General features: G+C 51.2%; 1 protein-coding gene across 1 annotated transcript; it reads right to left on the reverse strand.

Moving 5' to 3' along the window:
• Nucleotides 1-3045: 3045 nt before the first annotated feature.
• On the reverse strand, nt 3046-19110 carry CATSPER1 (cation channel sperm associated 1). Its single transcript, XM_049891863.1, has 12 exons — nt 17832-19110; nt 16446-16658; nt 15634-15747; nt 15341-15497; nt 14924-15015; nt 14657-14800; nt 14423-14486; nt 14216-14288; nt 14001-14061; nt 12555-12630; nt 3349-3463; nt 3046-3216 (listed from the first exon to the last, which is right to left on the reverse strand). Exons 1-12 carry the CDS (start codon nt 19108-19110, stop codon nt 3190-3192), a joined length of 2415 nt encoding a protein of 804 aa, XP_049747820.1. The 3' UTR covers nt 3046-3189.
• Nucleotides 19111-19613: the final 503 nt, after the last annotated feature.

Below are 19613 nucleotides of genomic sequence, written 5' to 3' on the forward strand. Positions count from 1 at the left end.
AGTGCTACAGATGCTTCCTGCATTAGTCTCTTCTGAATGCTTCACACCCCTCCTGGCAGCTCCCCAAACCCTGTGCTGCCAGCGCCCAAAGCACCAGAGCTGAGCTTCCACTGGCCGAGCCCACATGGCCGAGGGTGCTGTTCAGCCCCCAAACCTGAGGCTCCAAACACCCTACGGTCACAGATGCAAAGGAACGCACCTCCAGAGACTCCTGGTGGTCTCAGAGCTAAGGGCTGGGAGTCACAGCCAGGGGATGGTGCTCCAGACTCAGCGGGGGCTGGTGGCTGTGGGTGCTCTGGGAAGGGTGTGCCCTATGCTTTCAGCACCCAACAGGAACTCAGGTGCCACCTGGTAGGCTCAGCCAGGTGGGACCCAAGACATTGAGCTCCCAGCCCAAGAAGATTCCTGTACCTGCAGGAGGCCCAGAAAGGGTCTGCCAGGGGCCCTCAAAGAGACCCAGATTGAATTTACAGGAGGAATGGGGGACAGAGTCAACTTAATGTCATTTAAAGAAAACAGATTTGCAATTAGTGTTTACAATTTGAATTTGTGGCTACAATTCATACTCATTACATGCGCGCGCGCACACACGAACCCCCAGAACTGCTCAACACACTACACACACACACACACAACCTCCCTACAAACCCACATACACTCAGATGCTCCCAGACACACACACACACACACACACAACCCCCCACAAACCCACATACACTCAGATGCTCCCAGACACATACATCCAGAGAAACACAAACACCACAACCTAGCAACCTAGGAGCACAGACACAAACACAGAGACGCCCACACCCCCAGAGAAACAACTTGAAGATACACACAGACCCCCAAACACACACACCCAGAGACCCAGGTGCCTATGCCCAGAGGGGTCCTTCAGCCTCACCAGCACACCCACACCAGGGGCAGGATGGGCAGTAACTGGATCCCCAGGGAGCAACAGGTGTTGGCACCATCAGGACCAGACAAGCAGGGCTGCAGTGGCTGGGGAGGGTGCCCTGGTGGCCCCTGCTGCCCTCCAAGCAAGCCCTCCCACCCTCACTTGTGCCTGCCTGGTCTCCTGCCCAAGGCTGGGACCTAATGAATATCCCCAGCTCTGGGGCCCTGCCCTCTGGCCTCAGAGGCCACACTGGGGTGGGGGTGGGGGTAGGGAGTGGAACATAGACATGGACTCCCATGTGGAGTCTGTGGAGCTGAGGGAGCTTGACAGAGTTAGGGGTGCAGGGAAAACTGTCTCCAGCCCTGCTTCTGGTCAAGCCTGGAAGGTGTGGCAGCTCAGGAGGGTCACCACGTACCACCAAGTAGGAGTCTCCTACCTGGGGCTGGCACAGAGTCCCCCCAGAAAAACCAAACCCACTGCTGTTGAGTCAGTCAGACTCATAGAACTGCCCATGAGGTTTCCAAGGCTGTAAATCTTTACAGAAGCAGACTGCTACATCTTTCTCCCATGGAGCCGCTGGTAGGTTTGAACTGCCGACCTTTCAATTAGCAGGTGATTGCTTAACCACTGTACCACCAGGGCTCCTTCTGGCACAGGGTAGGTGGCGGGAAATGCTTGTTGAATAAATATGCGAGGTCGCAAGGTGAGGCAGAGGTGTCTGCCAGGTGGCCTCCCTGCCCCAGAATCTGTGCCCAGAGCCAGATGGCATTTCCTTGGCACAGTCCCTTCTTGGGCCCCGGGCCAGCCAGGACTCTCGCCAGACCAGGGAGGGGTGGCGCCGCTCCTGCTGAGGCCGGTGGCATCGCAGAAGCCTGGCCAGTGGGGGTAGGGGGGTGGTTGGCAAATCTGTCTGTGCTCCCCACCGGAATCCCACCCCTGCCTCCCTCCAGCCTGCACTGCGCCCTGGGCTCACCTCCACTAAAGGGGAGATGGGTGTTTGAGGTAGTGGAACACTGCCCCTCTGGGTGGGGAGCCCCCAGGGCTGGGGTTGGGCTTGAGAGGGACTCAGTGCCAGGTATCCAGTGCCCCACAATGGCCCAAGCACTTGGGGACCGTGATCAGGGCTTGTTGGATGAAGGCAGATGGGCAATGCTCCACCACCACCCCAGCCATGGGAACAGGGCTCTGAGCACACCCTCTGCCACTCCAGCTGTAAGGACAGAGCTCTGGGCACCTCCACCCCCGCCACCCTGGCCATGGGGACAGGGCTCTGGGGACCCTGCCCTGCCACTCTGACGACGGTGGCAGGACTATGGGAACCTCCCCCCCACCCCCGCTGCTACCCTGGCACTGGGGACAGGGCTTTGGGTACCCCCCCTGCCACTGCTGCAGTGGGGACAGGGCTCTAGGCACCCTGCCCAGATTAGGCCAAGAGGAGGGGCTCATTAGAGCCCCAGAGCAGTCAGGGCAGGGAACAGTGTCCCCTCTTATCAAGGACTCATTCCATTCCTGGCACCTCACTCCTGCTCCCACCCCACCCCACGCCCACCAGAGCCACAGGACTTACGCAGCCTCCATCCCCTCCCCTGGCTGAAGTTCTTCAGTCTGACCTAGGCAGGACACCGCATGGCAGTGATGCCCTACTGGGATGCCACCCTTATTCTAGATGCTGAGGGTCCTGGTAGGCCCAGGTTCCAGGCCTCTGAGGCCACAATCCTGGAGCCCACTGGTCCCCCACCCTAACAGCATTGGGCTGTTCCAGCCTGTTCTTTTTCTCCTGACTCCTGGACCAGTCAGGCCTCCTCCCCAAGACAGGACTGCTCTGTTCCCTCCAGGGTGCTCGGTTCCCTCCTGGTCACTTCCTGCAGCTCCCTGGGGCTGCTGCTAAGGATGCTAGGTTGGGCAAGGTGGACTGGCCCCATTGTGGCTGGAGGGAATTCAAGGAGAGCTCTTTTCCAAATGCAATACTCTCTCTCTGTCTGTCACACACACACACACACACACACACACACACACACACACACACACACACTCTGTCACACACACACACACACCCCTGCATGCACAGAAGTTCCCCTATCCCAAGCCTCGGCTCAGCCAGTAATGACATGGAGACACCTGGAGATTTAAAACTCTGTTGGGGCCAGAGGGTTGATCCAGCAGATTCTGGGACTTGTCCCAACCCACCACCACCCCCAGCTGTGGAGACAAGGACTCTGGGGGTCTTGCCCAGGTGAGACCGAGAGGAGGGGGAACTTGCAGCTTGCCAGAGGCAAGACTCTCTGTGCAGGTCACTTCCTGAAGTCCTCTTCTCCAGCCTGCGGGACGGGGGCCAGGGAAGGTGAATGATCCGGCTCCCCCTCTGCCTTCTAGATCTCACGAATCCCCTGCCTAACCCCCCAGGGTCCTCCCCCTCTCTGGCCCCTCCCCTCTGGTCCTGCCTGGTTCACCTCAAAAGTGGTGTCCACAATCTCATCGATGACACATGCCTGGGATCGGAACTTCTGTTGATGATGCTCCACCCCAGCCCCCAGCTGCAGGAAGTGGAACAACAGCTTCTTCTGCCTGGGGACCGGAAGGGGAAGGAGGGCAGGGCTGAGCTGACCCACCTGGCCAGGGGTGAGGTTAAGAGTTCAAATTTACCCAAAGAATTTCACCTCTGTCCTTGATTCTTGGGAGATAACATTCAAAATCTTGGAATTTCCCCAGTGATGGAAGTGTCTTTAATGAGGCCTCCAGACCATACCTAAGGGTTTTTGCTGATGAGGTCACGGAATTGGGAGCTGGCCAGGCCAGGAAGACTACCAGGTATTGATATAAGTGGACCTCAGGAGTCCCTAGGAAGCACAAATGGTTAACCGCTCAACTACTAGTGGAAAGGTTGGTGGCTCCGACCCATCCAGAGGCACCTTGGAAGACAGTCCTGGTGATCTGCTTTGAAGGGTCACAGCCTTGAAAACCCTCTGGAGCAGTTCTATTCTGCACACTTGGGATCATGGTGAGTTGGGGAATTGAGTCAATCACAATTAACAATAACAAAAAGGAGAGGGGCATGATACAATCAATCATGCTTATGTAATGAGATCCCCAATGAAGGCTCTGGGCCCAGAAGCTCCATGGGTGTCATGGATTGAATTGTGTCCCCCCCCAAAATGCGTGTCTACCTGGCTAGGCCATGATTCCCAGTATTGTGTGGTTGTCCACAATTTTGTGATCTGATGTGATTTTCCTATGTGTTCTAAATCCTACCTCTGTAATGTTAATGAGGCAGGACTCAATTTACAAGATTAGGTTGTGTCTTCAGTCAATCTCTTTCGAGATATTAAAAAGAAGTGAGCAGAGAGACAGGGGGACCTCATACCACCAAGAAAGTGGTGCCTGGGGTCTCTGTGCTGAGAAGCTCCTAGACCAAGGGAAGATTGATGACAAGCACCTGCCTCCAGAACTGGCAGAGAGAGGAAGAATTGTCCTAGAGCTAACACCCTGAATTTGGACTTCTAGCCTACTAGACTGTGAGAGAATAAATTTCTCTTTGTTAAAGTCATTCACTTGTGGTATTTCTGTTACAGCAGCAGTAGATGACTAAGAAAGAATTTGGTACTGGAAGAGTGGGGTGCTGCTCTAACAGACACCTAAAATGTGGAAGCAGTTTTGAAACTGTGAATGGATAGAGGCTGGAAGAATTTTAAAGTGCCTAACAGTAAAAGTGGAGCCTTGGTGGCACAGTGGTTAAGAGCTCACACTACTAACCAAAAGGTCAGCAGTTCAAATCCACCAGCTGCTCCTTGGAAGCCCTGTGGGGCAGTTCTCCTCTGTCCTGTAGGGTTGCTATGAGTCAGAATTTACCTGATGGCAATGGGTGGGTTTATAATAGTAAAAGCCTAGATTGCCTTGAAAAGAACGTTGGTGGAATTACGGACATTGAAGACAATTTTGGTGAGGGCTCAGAAGGAAGTGAGGAGAGCTGTTAAACTGGAGATGGTGCAGACAGTGAGAAGCAGCAGCAGAGAAATGGCACAGCAGAACCAGGTGACCAGCATGAGATGGTGCTAAAGCTGACCCATGGTGCCAGAGAGCTGAGTGCCTTTGAGCAGGAGGCCTCCTGGCAGAGTGGTGTGCCTCCAAGCACATATCGGTAGAGCTAGGCTTGCCAACCCACAGAGCAAGAGAACCAAATGCCTTTCAGCCAAAGTTTACTGGCTGAGTAGGGTGCTTCCAGGCACTTATCAGTTGAGCTAAAGAGCTTTGGAACACTAGTCCCAGCAGGGCAGACTCGGGCAATGAGGCCCGAGGGGTCAAGAGTCCAAGGAACCAGGAAGCAGAAGCTGGAGAGACAAGGAACACAGGAAGCTGAGCTGCCTCAGTCTCAAAGGGTAGCGCCACCACCTCTGGGGTCTCAAAGAGCGAAGTCGCCACACAGATGGACTAGGAGAATGGGGCCACCCAAGTTCAAGGTAGCAAATTTGCCATTTCAGTGAGTCTGGAAGGCAGAGCTGAAGCCCGGAGCCAAGGGGCCTCCACTCAGAATCTGGAGAGCATGGCCAATATCTAGAGTCTGGAGGGCAGGGCCATTGTCTAAATGCTCTCAGAGAAAAGAGGATTATTTTCAAGGCTTGAGGGCTAATGTAATGTGTTCTGCTAACTTGCTTGGTGCCTGTTATCCCTTCTTTCCCTCCAATTTCTCTCATTTGTAATAGAAATGTCTGCCTTGTGCCTGTTCCATCATTGTACTTTGGAAGCAGATAGCTTTATTTGAAATTTCACAGGCGAAGAGTAATTTTGCAGAAGATGAGATTTTGGACTCAGAGTTGATTGAAGACTTTTGCAATATGATGGAGTGAATGTGTTCTACATGTGACAAGGACATGAATTTTGGGGGGCCAAAGGGTGTAATGTCATGGATTGAATTGTGTCCTCCAAAAATGTGTGTCAGTTTGGCTAGGCCATGATCCCCAGTATTGTGTGGTTGTCCACCATTTTGTGATCTGATGTGATTTTCCTATGTGTTGTAAATTCTGCCTCTATAACATTAATGAGGCAGGATTAGAGGCAGTTGTGTTAATGAGGCAGGATTCAATCTACAAGATTAGGTTGTGTCTTAAGCCAATCTCTTTTGCGATATAAAAGAGAGAAGTGAGCAGAGAGACAGGGAAACCTCACACCATCAAGAAAGTAGTGCCAGGAGCAGAGCACATCCTTTGGACCTGGGGTTCCTGTGCTGAGAAGCTCCTAGACCAGGGGAAGATTGATGACAAGGACTTCCTTTCAGAGTCTACACAGAAGCTTTCCCCTGGCACTCTGTATTTGGACTTCTAGCCTACTAGGCTGTGAGAGAATAACTTTCTCTTTGTTAAAGCCATTCACTTGTGGTATTTCTGTTATAGCAGCACTAGATGACTAAGATGGTGGGCTTCCTGGTTGGTGAAAGACATCAGTGCACATGGGAGGGTAGTGTATCCTTTGGGGCATGGAAGCTTCGTGTTGGGAACACTCCCAAACCTCGCCCTATGTGTCTCTTCATTTGTATCCTTTTTGCTATGACAAAACTGTTGCCGTTAAGTATAGCACCTTCCTGAGTTCTGATTCATTCCAGTGAATTACTGAACCCAAGGGATCAGTGGGAGCCAGTGGTTCAGAAGTCAGGGGGCCTGGAAACTTATGGCTGATATCCTGAAGAGGTAGTGGGAAAACCCCAAATTTGTAGGCAGCAAGTCAGAAGTAAGGGTGTTATGGGGACACACAAGCTTTTAACTGACATCTGAGGTCTTGGGCCCACTTGGCAGTCTGGAGGACTGTGCTCTTTATCTTGGGAACTCTGACCTTGCTCTGGGAGGTTAAGGTCAGAGGAAGAAGTGCTACATGTACAGCTGGGGTCAGAACAGAAGCAGAACAGAGGGGCACAGAACTGACAATAAATTGATTTGATTGGGTCTTACAGTTTGGTTTCAGAAAAGTGTGATTTGATTTTTTCCCAGCCCTAGGCCTTTTGGCTCTGCAGAGCCACTGGACCAGCTCATCTTGCCTGCTTTCCCCTCTACACGTACTTACATCACTGAGACCTCCATCCCCAGCCATGGACACACCTTCTCTGAGTGTGGCCTTTCTTCATGTGTCTCCTTTTTCACATATAAAAATGTCCCCAAGTCTGCCTAGACCACAGAGGCCCCTGGCTATTATTACTCCACCAACCATCCACCCCTCTGTCCCTCCACACACCTACTCACCCACCCACCTACCTATGGATGCTTTTACCATGCTGTGCAATTAGTCATCCATCTAGACACCCATCCACTCAACCATCTACCCATCCATCCACCCATCTACCTATCCATTCGCTCACCCATCCATCAATCCAACCACACTTCCACCATCCCCCCACCTACCCACCGACCTACATAGCTACCCCTTCACCATGTAGTGCAGTCATCCACCTAAACACCTACCCATCCACCCACCCATCCATTCACCCACCCAATTACCCATTCATCAACCCATTCATCAACCTGCCTGCCTTATCAATCCATTTATCAAATAACTCTGAAAGCAAATAATGCTGTAAGGTGCTCTGAGGACAGAAGCAAACAATACACAGCCCCTGACTTCAAGAAGTTCAATCTGTGGCAGAGCCGGAGAAGCAAGCCAATACATTGTGATACATATAAATACAGGGTGAAGAGTGGTCCAGAGGAGGAAAACCTCACCCAGCACTGGGGACTGAAAAAGCCTTCCAGAAGAAGTGTCATTTGGGCTTATGCAGGGAGCATAACTGGAGGACTGGGGGTGGGCCTTAGGAAAGTATGTTCCAGAGGATGGATGACCCAAAGGTGGAGACCCTCAGAAAGGGTCAAAGCAAGGAAATTGAACCTTATTTAAGGGTCGTGGGAGCCATGGTAGGGTTTTAAGCATTGAACAAATCCCACTCCCAGTGAGCTGAAATGGACTGGTATTGGCCATTTTGCATCAATCATAAGGTCTACTCTACTGGGACTCTACTAGTCTGTCAATTTGTGATACTGTGGTGGCTTGCATGTTGCTGTGATGCTGGAAGCTATGCCACAAGTATTTCAAATACCAGCAGGGTCACGCATGTTGGACAAGTTTCTGGCAGGGAACTGCCAGAAATTCAAGTTGAATTCAGAAGAGCAAGTGGAATGAGGGATATCATTGCTGATGTCAGATGGATCTTGGCTGAAAACATAACACCAGAAAGATGTTTACCTGCATTTAATTGACTATGCAAGGGCATTCAACTGTGTGGATCATAACAGATTATGGATAACATTGCAAAGAATGGGAATTCCAAAACACTTCATTGTGCTCACAAGGAACCAGTACTTAGACCAAGAGGCAGTCATGCGAACAGAACAAGGCGATACTGCATAGTTTAAAATCAGGAAAGTATATGTCAGGGTTGTATCCTTTCACCATACTTATTCAGTTTGTATCCTGAACAAATAATCCAAGAAGCTGGGCTATATGAAGAACAACGGGGCATCAGGATCGGAGGAAGACTCATTAACAACCTGCGATATACAGATGATGCAACCTTGCTTGCTGAAAGCAAAGAGGACTTGAAGCACTTATTGATGAAGATCAAAGACCACAGCTTTCAGTGTGGATTACACCTCGATATAAAGAAAAGAAAAATCCCCACAACTGGACCAATAAGCAACATCATCATAAACAGAAAAAATATTGAAGTTGTAAAGATTTCATTTTACTTGGATCCACAACCAACGCTCACGGAAGTAGCAGTCATGAAGTCAAACGATGCATTGCATTGAGCAAATTGGCTGCAAAAGAACTCTTTAAAGTTTCAAAAAGCAAAGATGTCACCTTGAGGAGTAAGGTGAGCCTGACCTAAGCCATGGTATTTTCAATTAGCTCATATGTACTCGAAAGCTGGACAATGAACAAGGAAGACTGAAGAAGAACTGATGCACTTGAATTATGGTGTTGGCAAAGAATATTGAATATACCATGCACTACCAGAAGAACAAACAAATCTGTCTTTGAAGAAGTACAGCCAGATTGCTCCTTAGAAGTGAGGATGGCGAGGCTTCATCTCAGGTACTTTGGACATGTTATCAAGAGGGACCAGTGTCTGGAGAAGGACATCATGCTTGGTAAAGTAGAGGGTCAACAAAAAAGAGGAAGACCCTCAATGAGATGGTTTGACAAAGTGGCTGCAACAATGGGCTCAAACAAAGCAACGATTATGAGGATGGCACAGGACCAGTTGATGTGTGGTTCTGTTGTACATGGGGTTGCTATGAGTCGGAACCAACTCAATGGCACCTAACAACAACAACACTCCAAGCAGAGGTGGACCAGTGGGGAAAAGACTGGAAGCCAAGAAACCACCAAGGAAAGCGCTACAGAGATGGCCAAGTCCTAGACAAAGGTCATGGCCAAAGAGCATGAAAGATGGACAGGAGAGTGAATCTGGAGGTGAGGCAACCAAGTCACTCGGCCAGACATGGCTGAGCCAGGGTTGGAACTTGGTTTGCCAAACTCTTGATATGTGAGCTTGGCATCACAGCCAGAGAATATTCCAGGCAAAGAGAACTGTGTGAGCAAAGGCTTGGAGGTACAGAAGTATGTGATATGCTTGGAACATGGTATGGATAAAACAAGGGATGTGCAGGGGTGGTAGTGGCTGCAATGATGCTAGGGAGGGTGGAAAAGGCCTGGTCATGGAGGACTTGGAATGCCACACCAGGGCCTTGGCCTCTGTCCTGTGGGTGATGGAAAGCCTGGAAGATGCCAGCAGTCCCTCCCTGTCTGCTGGTCTGGAGCCTGTCTGCACGAGGTGAGGTGGGACCGAGCTTTCAGAGTAAAGGACGTCTGTGGAGCCAGGCCTGAGAGCCAGGGACCAGGAGACTGTGCCAAAGTCGCCTAGTCATTAGCATGGCCACAAGTCCGCAGTTCTCTCAGCCTAGCTGGCCACGTCTCCCAGGAATCGAGGATTGACCATCTGGCCTCCAGGCCTTTATCCCAGCTCGTCTCCCCACCCATGACCCTCCTTATCCCTACACCTAGCTGAAGTCTACTCATCCTCCATAGCCCAGCACAGGTTGTTGTTTTTGTTGTTAGGTGCCATCGAGTCGGTTCCGACTCAAAGCGACCCTATGCACAAGAGAACAAAACGCTGCCCAGTCCTGAGCCATGTTTACAATCGTTGTTATGCTTGAGCTCATTGCTGCAGCCACTGTGTCAATCCACTTCGTTGAGTGACTTCCTCTTTTCCGCTGACCCTGTCCTCTGCCAAGCATGATGTCCTTCATCAGGGACTGATCCCTCCTGACAACATCTCCAAAGTATGTGAGACGCAGTCTCGCCATCCTTGCCTCTAAGGAGCATTCTGGCTGTACTTCTTCTAAGACAGATGTGTTCGTTCTTTTGGCAGTCCATGATACATATATTCAATATTCTTCGCCAACACCACAATTCAAAAGCATCAGTTCTTCTTCGGTCTTCCTTATTCATTGTCCAGCTTTCACATGCATATGAGGCGATTGAAAACACCATAGCTCGGGTCAGGCGCCCCTTAGTCTTCAAGGTGACATCTTTGCTCTTCAACACTTTGAAGAGGTCCTTTGCAGTAGATTTACCCAATGCAATGTGTCTTTTGATTTCTTGACTGCTGCTTCCATGGCTGTTGATTGTGGATCCAAGTAAAATGAAATCCTTGACAACTTCAATCTTTTCTCCATTTATCATGATGTTGCTCATTGGTTCAGTTGTGAGGATTTTTGTTTTCTTTATGTTGAGGTTCAATTCATACTGAAGGCTGTGGTCTTTGATCTTCATCAATAGGTGCTTCAAGTCCTCTTCACTTTCAGCAAGCAAGGTTGTATCGTCTGCATAACACAGGTTGTTAATGAGTCTTCCTCCAATCCTGATGCCCCGTTCTTCTTCATATAGTTCAGCTTCTCGGATTATTTGTTCAGTATACAGATTAAAGAGGTATGGTGAAAGAATACAACCCTGCTGCACACCTTTCCTGACTTTAAACCAATCAGTATCCCCTTGTTCTGTCCGAACAACTGCCTCTTGATCTGTGTAAAGGTTCCTCATGAGCACAGTTAAGTGTTCTGGAATGCCCATTCTTCGCAGTGTTATCTACAATTTGTTATGATCAGCACAGCTGACTGTCTTTGCATAGTCAGTAAAGCACAGGTAAACATCCTCCTGGTATTCTCTGCCTTCAGTCAGGATCCATCTGATATCAGCAATGATATCCCTAGTTCCATGTCCTCTTCTGAAACCGGCCTGAATTTCTGGCAGCTCCCTGTTGATACTATGCGGCGGCCGTTTTTGAATGATCTTTAGCAAAATTTTGCTTGAGTGTGATATTAATGATATTGTTCTATAATTTCTGCATTTGGTTGGATCACCTTTCTTGGGAACAGGCATAAATATGGATCTCTTCCAGTCTGTTGGCCAGGAAACTGTCTTCCATATTTTTTGGCATAGAGGAGTAAGCATCTGTTTGTTGAAACATCTCAACTGATATTCCATCAATTCCTGGAGCCTTGTTTTTTGCCAATGCCTTCAGAGCAGCTTGGACTTCTTCCTTCAGCACCATCGGTTCCTGATCATATGCCACCTCTTGAAACGGTTGAACATCGACCAATTCTTTTTGATATAATGACTCCGTGTATTCCTTCCATCTTCTTTTGATGCTTCCTGCATCGTTTAATGTTTTCCCAAAGAATCTTTCACTATTGCAACTCGAGGCTTGAATTTTTTCTTCAGTTCTCTCAGCTTGAGAAATGCCAAGCATGTACTTCCCTTTTGGTTTTCCATCTCCAGCTCTTTGCACATGTCATTATAATAGTTACTTTGTCCTCTCGAGATACTCTTTGAAAACTTCAGTTCTTTTACTTCATCAATTCTTCCTTTTGCTTTAGCTGCTCGACGCTCAAGAGCAAGTTTCAGAGTGTCCTCTGACATCCGTCTTGGTCTTTTCTTTCTTTCCTGTCTTTTCAATGACCTCTTGCTTTCTTCATGGATGATGTCCTTGATGTCATTCCACAACTCGTCTGGTCTTTGGTCGCTACTGTTCAATGCGTCAAATCTATTCTTCAGATGGTCTCTGAATTCAGGTGGGCGGTACTCAAGGTCATATTTTGGCTCCTCGTGGACTTGCTCTGATTTTCTTCAGTTTCAGCTTGAACTTGCATATGAGCAATTGATGGTCTGTTCCACAGTCGGCCCCTGGCCTTGGCCTTGTCCTCCATAGCCCAGCACAGGTCATTAGAGGTGGGCTTTTCTGGGCAGGAACTGAGTCTCTTTGTGTCCTTGGAGCCCTCTAAGGGCCTGGCCCAGAGCAAGGGTCAAGGATGCTTCTTGAGTAAAGAGATGAACAGATTCACTGGTCCCCCAAGGACGTCTTCCCAGTGCCTGCCCTTGGCCTTGGACCTTGGACTCAAAGGAGCTCTCCTGGCCCGTGTAGACACTGCTGGTGGGACTCCCTAGGTAGTAATGGGTCCTGGATCATGGGGGTGCAGGAACCATTATGGTATCCTCGTGGTGATCCATCCTGCTTCCAGAGAGACAGGCAATGCCCTTCCCCTTCCCACCCCTGGGTCAGGCCTCCAGACCTCTCCCCACAGACCTGAGGCCTCCCCCTCCCTTCACGTCTCCTCACTTTTCAGTCATGTTCCCAAATTTCTTCTCAATGAGCTGCTTACGCATGGTCTCTTCACTCATCTTCTCTTCTGCCTCTGGATTTAGAGAAAGAAGGATGAGGATCAAGAAGATGCCTGGATTCAGAGAGGGAGTGGAGGGCAAAGGAAGTGAGGGAAAACCCTATAGTCATAAGAGATATTCAGACAGGGGCTAAAAGAGTTTCTGTCCAGGATGGCCCAAACAGACTGCTTGTCTGGGCTATAGTGTAGAGCAGTTTTGTTTGTTTGCCTGGCCAGTATCCATTCCTCCTTCTTCTGATAACAGTACCCTAGTTTCCCTGAGGCTCCCCCCTTCCATGTTGTCCAGCTGAGACTGACCCTACCCCCAGCTCCAAGGACATGTGATTTAGGCCTGGCCAATCAGAGCAGCCTATCCTTCTGGCTACAGTGATTGGTTCAGAAACAGGCATGTAGTTCAGAGAAAAGGAGACTCATTTCTGGAACTGCGGTGCTAAAACCAGTTGCCCTTCAGTCGATCCATGTGTTTCAGAGTAGAACTGTGCTCCATGAGGTTTTCAATGGCTGTGATCTTTTCCAAGTAGATCTCCAGGCCCTTCTGAGGCACCACTGGGTGAATTCAAACCACCAATCTTTTAGTTAATAGTTGAGCGCTTAACCGTTTGTAACCACCGAGGGACTCGTAGGGACGGATAAACTGAGGATTTGGGACTAGAGTTGCAGGTGGCCATTTTGCCACCACAAGGGAAGAGCTCCCAGTGAACAAAACCACACAGAATTATAAAGCAGAGATACAGGAGACTGAGTCCCGATCATCATTTGAGCCCTGGATTCAGCCATTCCTGAAGTCCACACACCCTCCACTTGCTAAGTAATGTGAGCCAATAGATTATGCCTTTTTTGCTTAAGCCATTTGGCACTGCGTGTCCATGATGGAGAACGCCAGTGAGGGACCAGGTGACCTCAGAGGACCATTGGTGACCATAAGGGTAGGATTCCGGAGCTTAGATTCTAAAGTTCTGAGGAACATGTACATGCACAGGAAACATCATTTTCATAGACTCGCGATCCACGTCAGATAAATCTGGACAAGTGTGTATAATACGTGGACAAAATCATCAACAGCAGTTGAGACCAATCCATGTAAGACGAACTGCTGTAAACTATTGACAGAAACAAGCATTTGGTGCATCATAGTTTGGCTAATTGGTTGTTCTGCGAATGGGTCTTTCAATAATTGATCCTTAGTTCACCTGGCTTTTTGAGGTTGTCTCAAAGCCCTTTGGACCAAAGTCCTAACCACAGAAAGCTCTCCCGAGTCTCAGGTTCTAAAGTGCTAACACTGAAGCTAGAATTCTCTGCCTGGCTGTGGAAGGAGGGTAGGTAAAAGGAGAGAGCAGCCCACCCTGAGATCAGCAGGTAGGGCCAGGGCAGGCAGGGGGTGGCACCTGCTTTGCTGAGCTCTGTCAGTGAGTCGTCCAGCAACTTCTCACGGATACGGGCAGCCCTCTAGGAAGAAAAGGCCTTCGTCCTGCTGAGCTCCCATGCCCGCTCATCCCTGGAGCCCCCTCAACCCTTCCCTTCAGGACACAGCTGGACTGGCAGGGCCCAGCCTCTGTGTCCCCATCTGGATCTCATCCACCTGCCCCACCCGACTCCGAACCTCCAGCTTCACTTTCTCCAGGCCTTTGAGCAGGGCCATCTGGAAGTTATCCACCAGGACAGCAATCACCAGGCTGGGGGCAGGGGGTGCTCTCAAGGAGGGTGTCTAGGAGAAGCCCTGCCCCTCCCCAGTGAGAGGGCTGGGGTGGGGATGCTAAGGGTGGGGAAGGAGAAGTGAAGCTGGGCACAGCATGGGGGAGGCTCTCACTTGAGGAAGATGAAATATTGGATGACGATGTAAATCATCAGAATGGGAATGATGTACCAGGCGCCTGGGAGAGAGGGGTCATCCCAACTGTGAGCCGCCAGCCTGCCTTTCCACACCCCTGCTGGCAGGCATCATAAGCCCCAAGTGACGGACAGTGTAACTGAGCCCTCAGTGTCTGCCCACCAGCCTCGAATGGCCAGACCCTGCCCTCCCCCCAGCCCACGGCTACCCAACCCTGGGCCCTGCTGTCCAGGTAGATGAGGGACCAGTCGTCCAGGGTAAGCATGGTGAAGAGGGTGAAGATGGTGGTGAAGATGTTCCGGAAGCGTTTGGGGTCCGATTGGCGGAACAATGCCCGGAGCACCACGGAGAAGAGGACTGGCTGGCTGTTCAGGGCCAAACGGGGCTCACACAGTCCTATCCTCCTGCCACAGTGCCCTCAGGTGCCCCCTCCCTGCCAGCACCGCTGGTCCCCACCCCAGCCCCCATGGCACAGGATACAGAGGCAGGTGAACATAAGAATGAGGATGGCAGTGATGGACGGCAGCGACCGCGCCAGCGTCCCGGTCACTTCCTGGAGGCTGGTGAGGATACTGTGGGCAGAAGTGGAGAGGGAAGCTGAGTCAGCCAGGCTGGGGTGGGCCTGGCTCAGGGAGCCTGTGCCCGCAGCCAGAGCTGACCCCGAAGGCAGGAGGTTCCTGATTTGTTAGTAACTTGGATGAGAACTGGCCCCTCCAGGGAGAATGAAGAAACTGCTCCCAGCAGAGGGCAGGAGACACTTCAGAAGAGGGCTGGGGTCTGCCGCCTCCCCTCCCCTGTCCCTTGAGCAGGTCACAGTGGATTCCCTGGGAGCCTAGGCCTCTGTCCTCTCCTCCTTCAGAGTCCCCACAGAGGGTGGGCTGCTGTGGCCACACTGACCTGAACCTTAGCAGGACCCGGATGGCCCTCAGGGCCCGCAGGCTCTTGAGGACCTTGAGGACACGATAGATGCTTTGTTTGTAGACGGAGCGTGAGAAGGAGGAGTTGAGCTGCACGAGCAGAAAGTCCAGCACAGCCATGACCATGATGAAGAAGTCTGTGGGCACAGGAGCGTCTGATTGGTCCTTTGCCCAGACCTTCAGCACTCCCAATGCCAACACCCCTTTCCCTGCCCCTTTGCCTCCTCAGCCTCCCCCAGGCAGTTCAATAGCTTCCACTACACACATACCCACCTAGATTGTTCCAAGAATCGGAAAAATACTTGAAGCCCAGGGCTATGATCTTTAGCATGGCTTCCACTATGTAAATGCAGAAGAAAATGGAGTCCATGGCCATGAAGTACCACTCTGTGGGGAAATCGGGGCTGGCTCAGGGCTGTGGCCAGCACCCCTTGCCCCTTGCCCTCCCTCTCATCACTGGGACCTCATCCAAAACACCTAGGCTCTCCCCAGTTCTGCTCTATGTGACTACATGACTACGTGCCAGTTTCCTTGTCTGTAAAACAGGGATAATAACAGTCTGCCTCATAGGGTTTTTGTGAGCGTTAAATGCGCTTAACACAGCTCTTAGAACAGAGCCTGACACTGAGCATGGAAGAAACATTGCCATTATTATTGTTCTTATTCTCTTCTCAGGTTCCATGCCCTGTGGTAGGTCCTTTCATTCACCCTGCTCCAAGGGGCTTTAGGGGCCAGCCGCCCATTCTCCCTCCTCCAGGGTTTCCTCAGGGTCTCCTAGCCCCTCCACATACCCTGGAATCCAAGTACTCTTCCCACCCAAAGCAGTGCTTTTAGAGCTGATGCGCCACCTGGTGGCCATAGCCATGAACAGCCTATCCTGTAGCTTGGCTTGGGTCTCTGGGTGGCTGTTTGACCTCTGGGATGTCTTGCTGAGCCTCACCTCTCACAGGGGCAATGCCATCTACTTCCCAGGGGTGAAGAGCAAGCGATATAAGTATGTAAATCTCCCAGCATTGGGTCAGGCCCACAGAAGGCCCTCAGTGTGTGTGGCCTCCTCCAAGTGACCAGGGCTCCTTGGCTCTTACCGCCCCGGACCTCGACTTCAGCAAAGGTCTGGACCACCAGCATGATGGTGTTGAGGCAGATGATGAGGAAGATGAAGGCTTCAAAGGCCAGGGACTTGATCAGGTACTGGAGCCTTTTCCGGAGCCAATGAATAAAATGGCTTAACTTTTCACACAGCCAATGGGACAGGTCCCCAGCGTGCAGTCTCTTGTGAGTACGCTGGATCCGGGGGGCTGTGAGGGCCTGAGAGTCAGTGCAGGCAACGGGCAAGGGTCCCAGGCACCCTGGCAGGCTGGGTTGGGGCTCATGCCTGCCTGCCTGCCTTCTTCTCTCGCTCACTGAGGGACCCCTGTGCTAGTTCTGTGCTGCTGCCAGGACCACAGGCCTGACCTCCTTCATGGCAGGCACCAGCCAGCCTGTTTAGGATTCAGAGTCTGCTTGAGCCACTCTTGGGGGCTCATGCTCCCACACTCCATGCCCTCCTTTGCTCGGACTGCAACCTCTGCATGGAAAGCCCACTCCTCTTCCCACTTGTTCTCTTGGGAGGCTTTCCTTCACCCTTTGAGACTGTGCTGAAAGGCCCCTCCTCTTGCCTGCCTTCCCTACCCTCATTCATTAGATGTTCACCCCCTCTGTACTCCCACAACTCCTTGGTCATGAGACCATTGCCACGTTTCTTGAACTTCTATTAGGAGCTAAGTGTGGGGGACTGTGAGTTCAAGGCCAAGGTCCCTCCCTGCCTTCATGTACAAGGCCCGCATTCAGTCACTTGTTCCCGTTCCCTGCGCTCAAGAAGCTTACACTTTAAAACCAAAAAACCAAACCAAACCCACTGCCATCGAGTCGATTACAATTCATGGTGACCCTGTAGGACAGATTCGAACTGCCCCATAGAGTTTCCAAGCAGTGCCTGGCAGATTTGAACTGCTGACCTCTTGGTTAGCAGCCGTAGCACTTAACCACTATGCCACCGGGGTTTCTGCTTACAATGTTGAGGTGGAAATATGGACAGATATGTCTACCGTGACAAATGCTCTAAAAAGGAGGAGGACAGGCCTCCATCGCTGGATGGCCTGTGATTGTTTAAGTGACCATCCTCAGCTTTGGAGCCCCTAGAGGGCAGGGGTTGTATTAGATCCTTCCCTGGCTGCCAAGGCCCAGGCAGGCCAGACACGCATATTAGACAAGAGCAGATATTTAAGAAATGAACATGTGAATGAATAAAGCAGTGAGTCAACAAATGACTTACAGCTTGGAAGGGTACAAACTTTAAGGAATAAAAGACGTGGCAATGAACAGCCACACGAGGGAATGGCCAATAGAATATACATGGTCTGCTGAAGGCCCTGGATTCAGTCTGCCAGGCAGCAGGATTTAGGGTGGGGGAGGGCTGGGCAAAGACTCACTTTTTCGCTTCTGAAACTGCTTATCTTCGGACCAGCTTTCCATTTCTGGGGTGGAAGTGGCCTGGGGATGGACTTTGCTGGAGGCCTGGGAGCCGGATGAGTGAATTGCACTGTGGGCCTGAGCATCGCCTGAGTGCTCAGTGCGTGGCATACCATGGTGGAGGGCTGTTACAGAGTTGATGGAGGGAATGGCCCTGCTGTAGGATGAGTATGTGCCAGATAATTGGGAGGCTCCATCAAGGTAATCCCCATAGCGGTGCTGATGGGGGTAATCCACGTAAGTTTGAGGACTCTGGAGATGCTCGCGGTAACGAGGTTCAGCGTGGCGGTGCTGTCCATGGTGGTGCCCACCATGGTAGAAATGCTCACCACGGTGGTGATGCTCACCATGGTGGGGACGCTTGCCGTGGTGGTACTCACTAGGGTGGTACTCACCAGGGTAGTGCTCACCATGGGGGTGATGCGAGCCACTGTAGTAGGACCCCCCATTGGACTGGTGGGAATAGGCTTCTTCATGGTGAGAAGGCCGTCCATGGTGGTAGCCTTCACGGTGATGGAACCTACCACGGTGGCGGAGATCACCAGAGTGGTCAGACTCTTTATCGCGGTAAGGCTCATCTCGGTGATGTGTTTCATCTTGGTGGGCCTCACCATGACAGTAGGCCTCACTGTGGCGACGAAGCCTACCATGGTGGTAGTATCCACCATAGGGGTGGTGTGATAAGTTCTCACCATGGTAGTGGGACCCACTGTGGTGGGGGGACCCACCGTGGGAGTGGGATCCACTGCGGTGGTGGGACCCACTGTGGTGGTGAGACGCACTGTGGCGATGGGACCCACTGTGGGGGTGGGAGTCGCTGTGGCAATACATCCTGTTGCCATGGTGGTATTCACTATCAGTGTGATGAGAGTGGTCCTCACCATAGGAATGCAAGGAGGGAAAAAGGCCTTGGGAGAGATTCAGGTTAAGGGGTTGAACTTTGTCACGGGGCTGACGGACTCCACCATAGGGGTGATAGGCTCTGCCATTATGGTGGGCCTCACTGTGGTGGTGGGAGTGGCGGGAGAAGACATTGTCACTCAAGTCATGGAACTCACCACGGTGGTGGTATTCGCCATGATGAGGGGACACACTATGGTGATGGGACTCGTGATGGTGGTGGACCCCACCATGGCCTGGCCTGTGGTGTGGAGATAATGAGTGGGGGCCAGGAACTACATCCAAGTTAGTGGTGTCTGCCTCATTGTGAGCCTTTTCAAGCATCGAGTGTTGATCCATGACTATGCTGAGAACCCTTGGACAAAGAGAGCTCAAGACCTGGTCCCAACAGGCCCCTTCCTGGATCTCCCTTCTCACCTAAGCTGAACTCAACGCAGACGGTGGCACTGGGGCTTCTAGGAAGAGCTGACTATTCTTGCGGAACTCACCCCTCTATGATGTCACCAGCAGGGCCCCTCCCAAGCCTAATTCCCAAATGCCTTCTGGGCTACAGTCAGAATCAAGGATCTTTGTGTCTGTTTCATTGTAAAATGAGGAAATAGAGGACAAAAAAAAAAAAAAAAAGGTAAGGGACTGACTCAAGGTGTCAATGTGGGTCAATGGCAAAGCTGGGTGAAGAAGTCCGGGATGACACCACGGGCTCCCATCAGTTGCTTTAGTTCTGTTGTTGGAAAGAACTTTAAGAGGCCAAGCAGTCAAGCCCCAGTCCCACCTAGATACCAGCTGGCTCTGCATTTAAGACTTACTGCCTCTACCATGAGCGGGTGTGTGACCTCGGTCTG

Source organism: Elephas maximus, chromosome 7, assembly GCF_024166365.1.
Source record: "Elephas maximus indicus isolate mEleMax1 chromosome 7, mEleMax1 primary haplotype, whole genome shotgun sequence".
NCBI classification, from domain to species: domain Eukaryota; kingdom Metazoa; phylum Chordata; class Mammalia; order Proboscidea; family Elephantidae; genus Elephas; species Elephas maximus.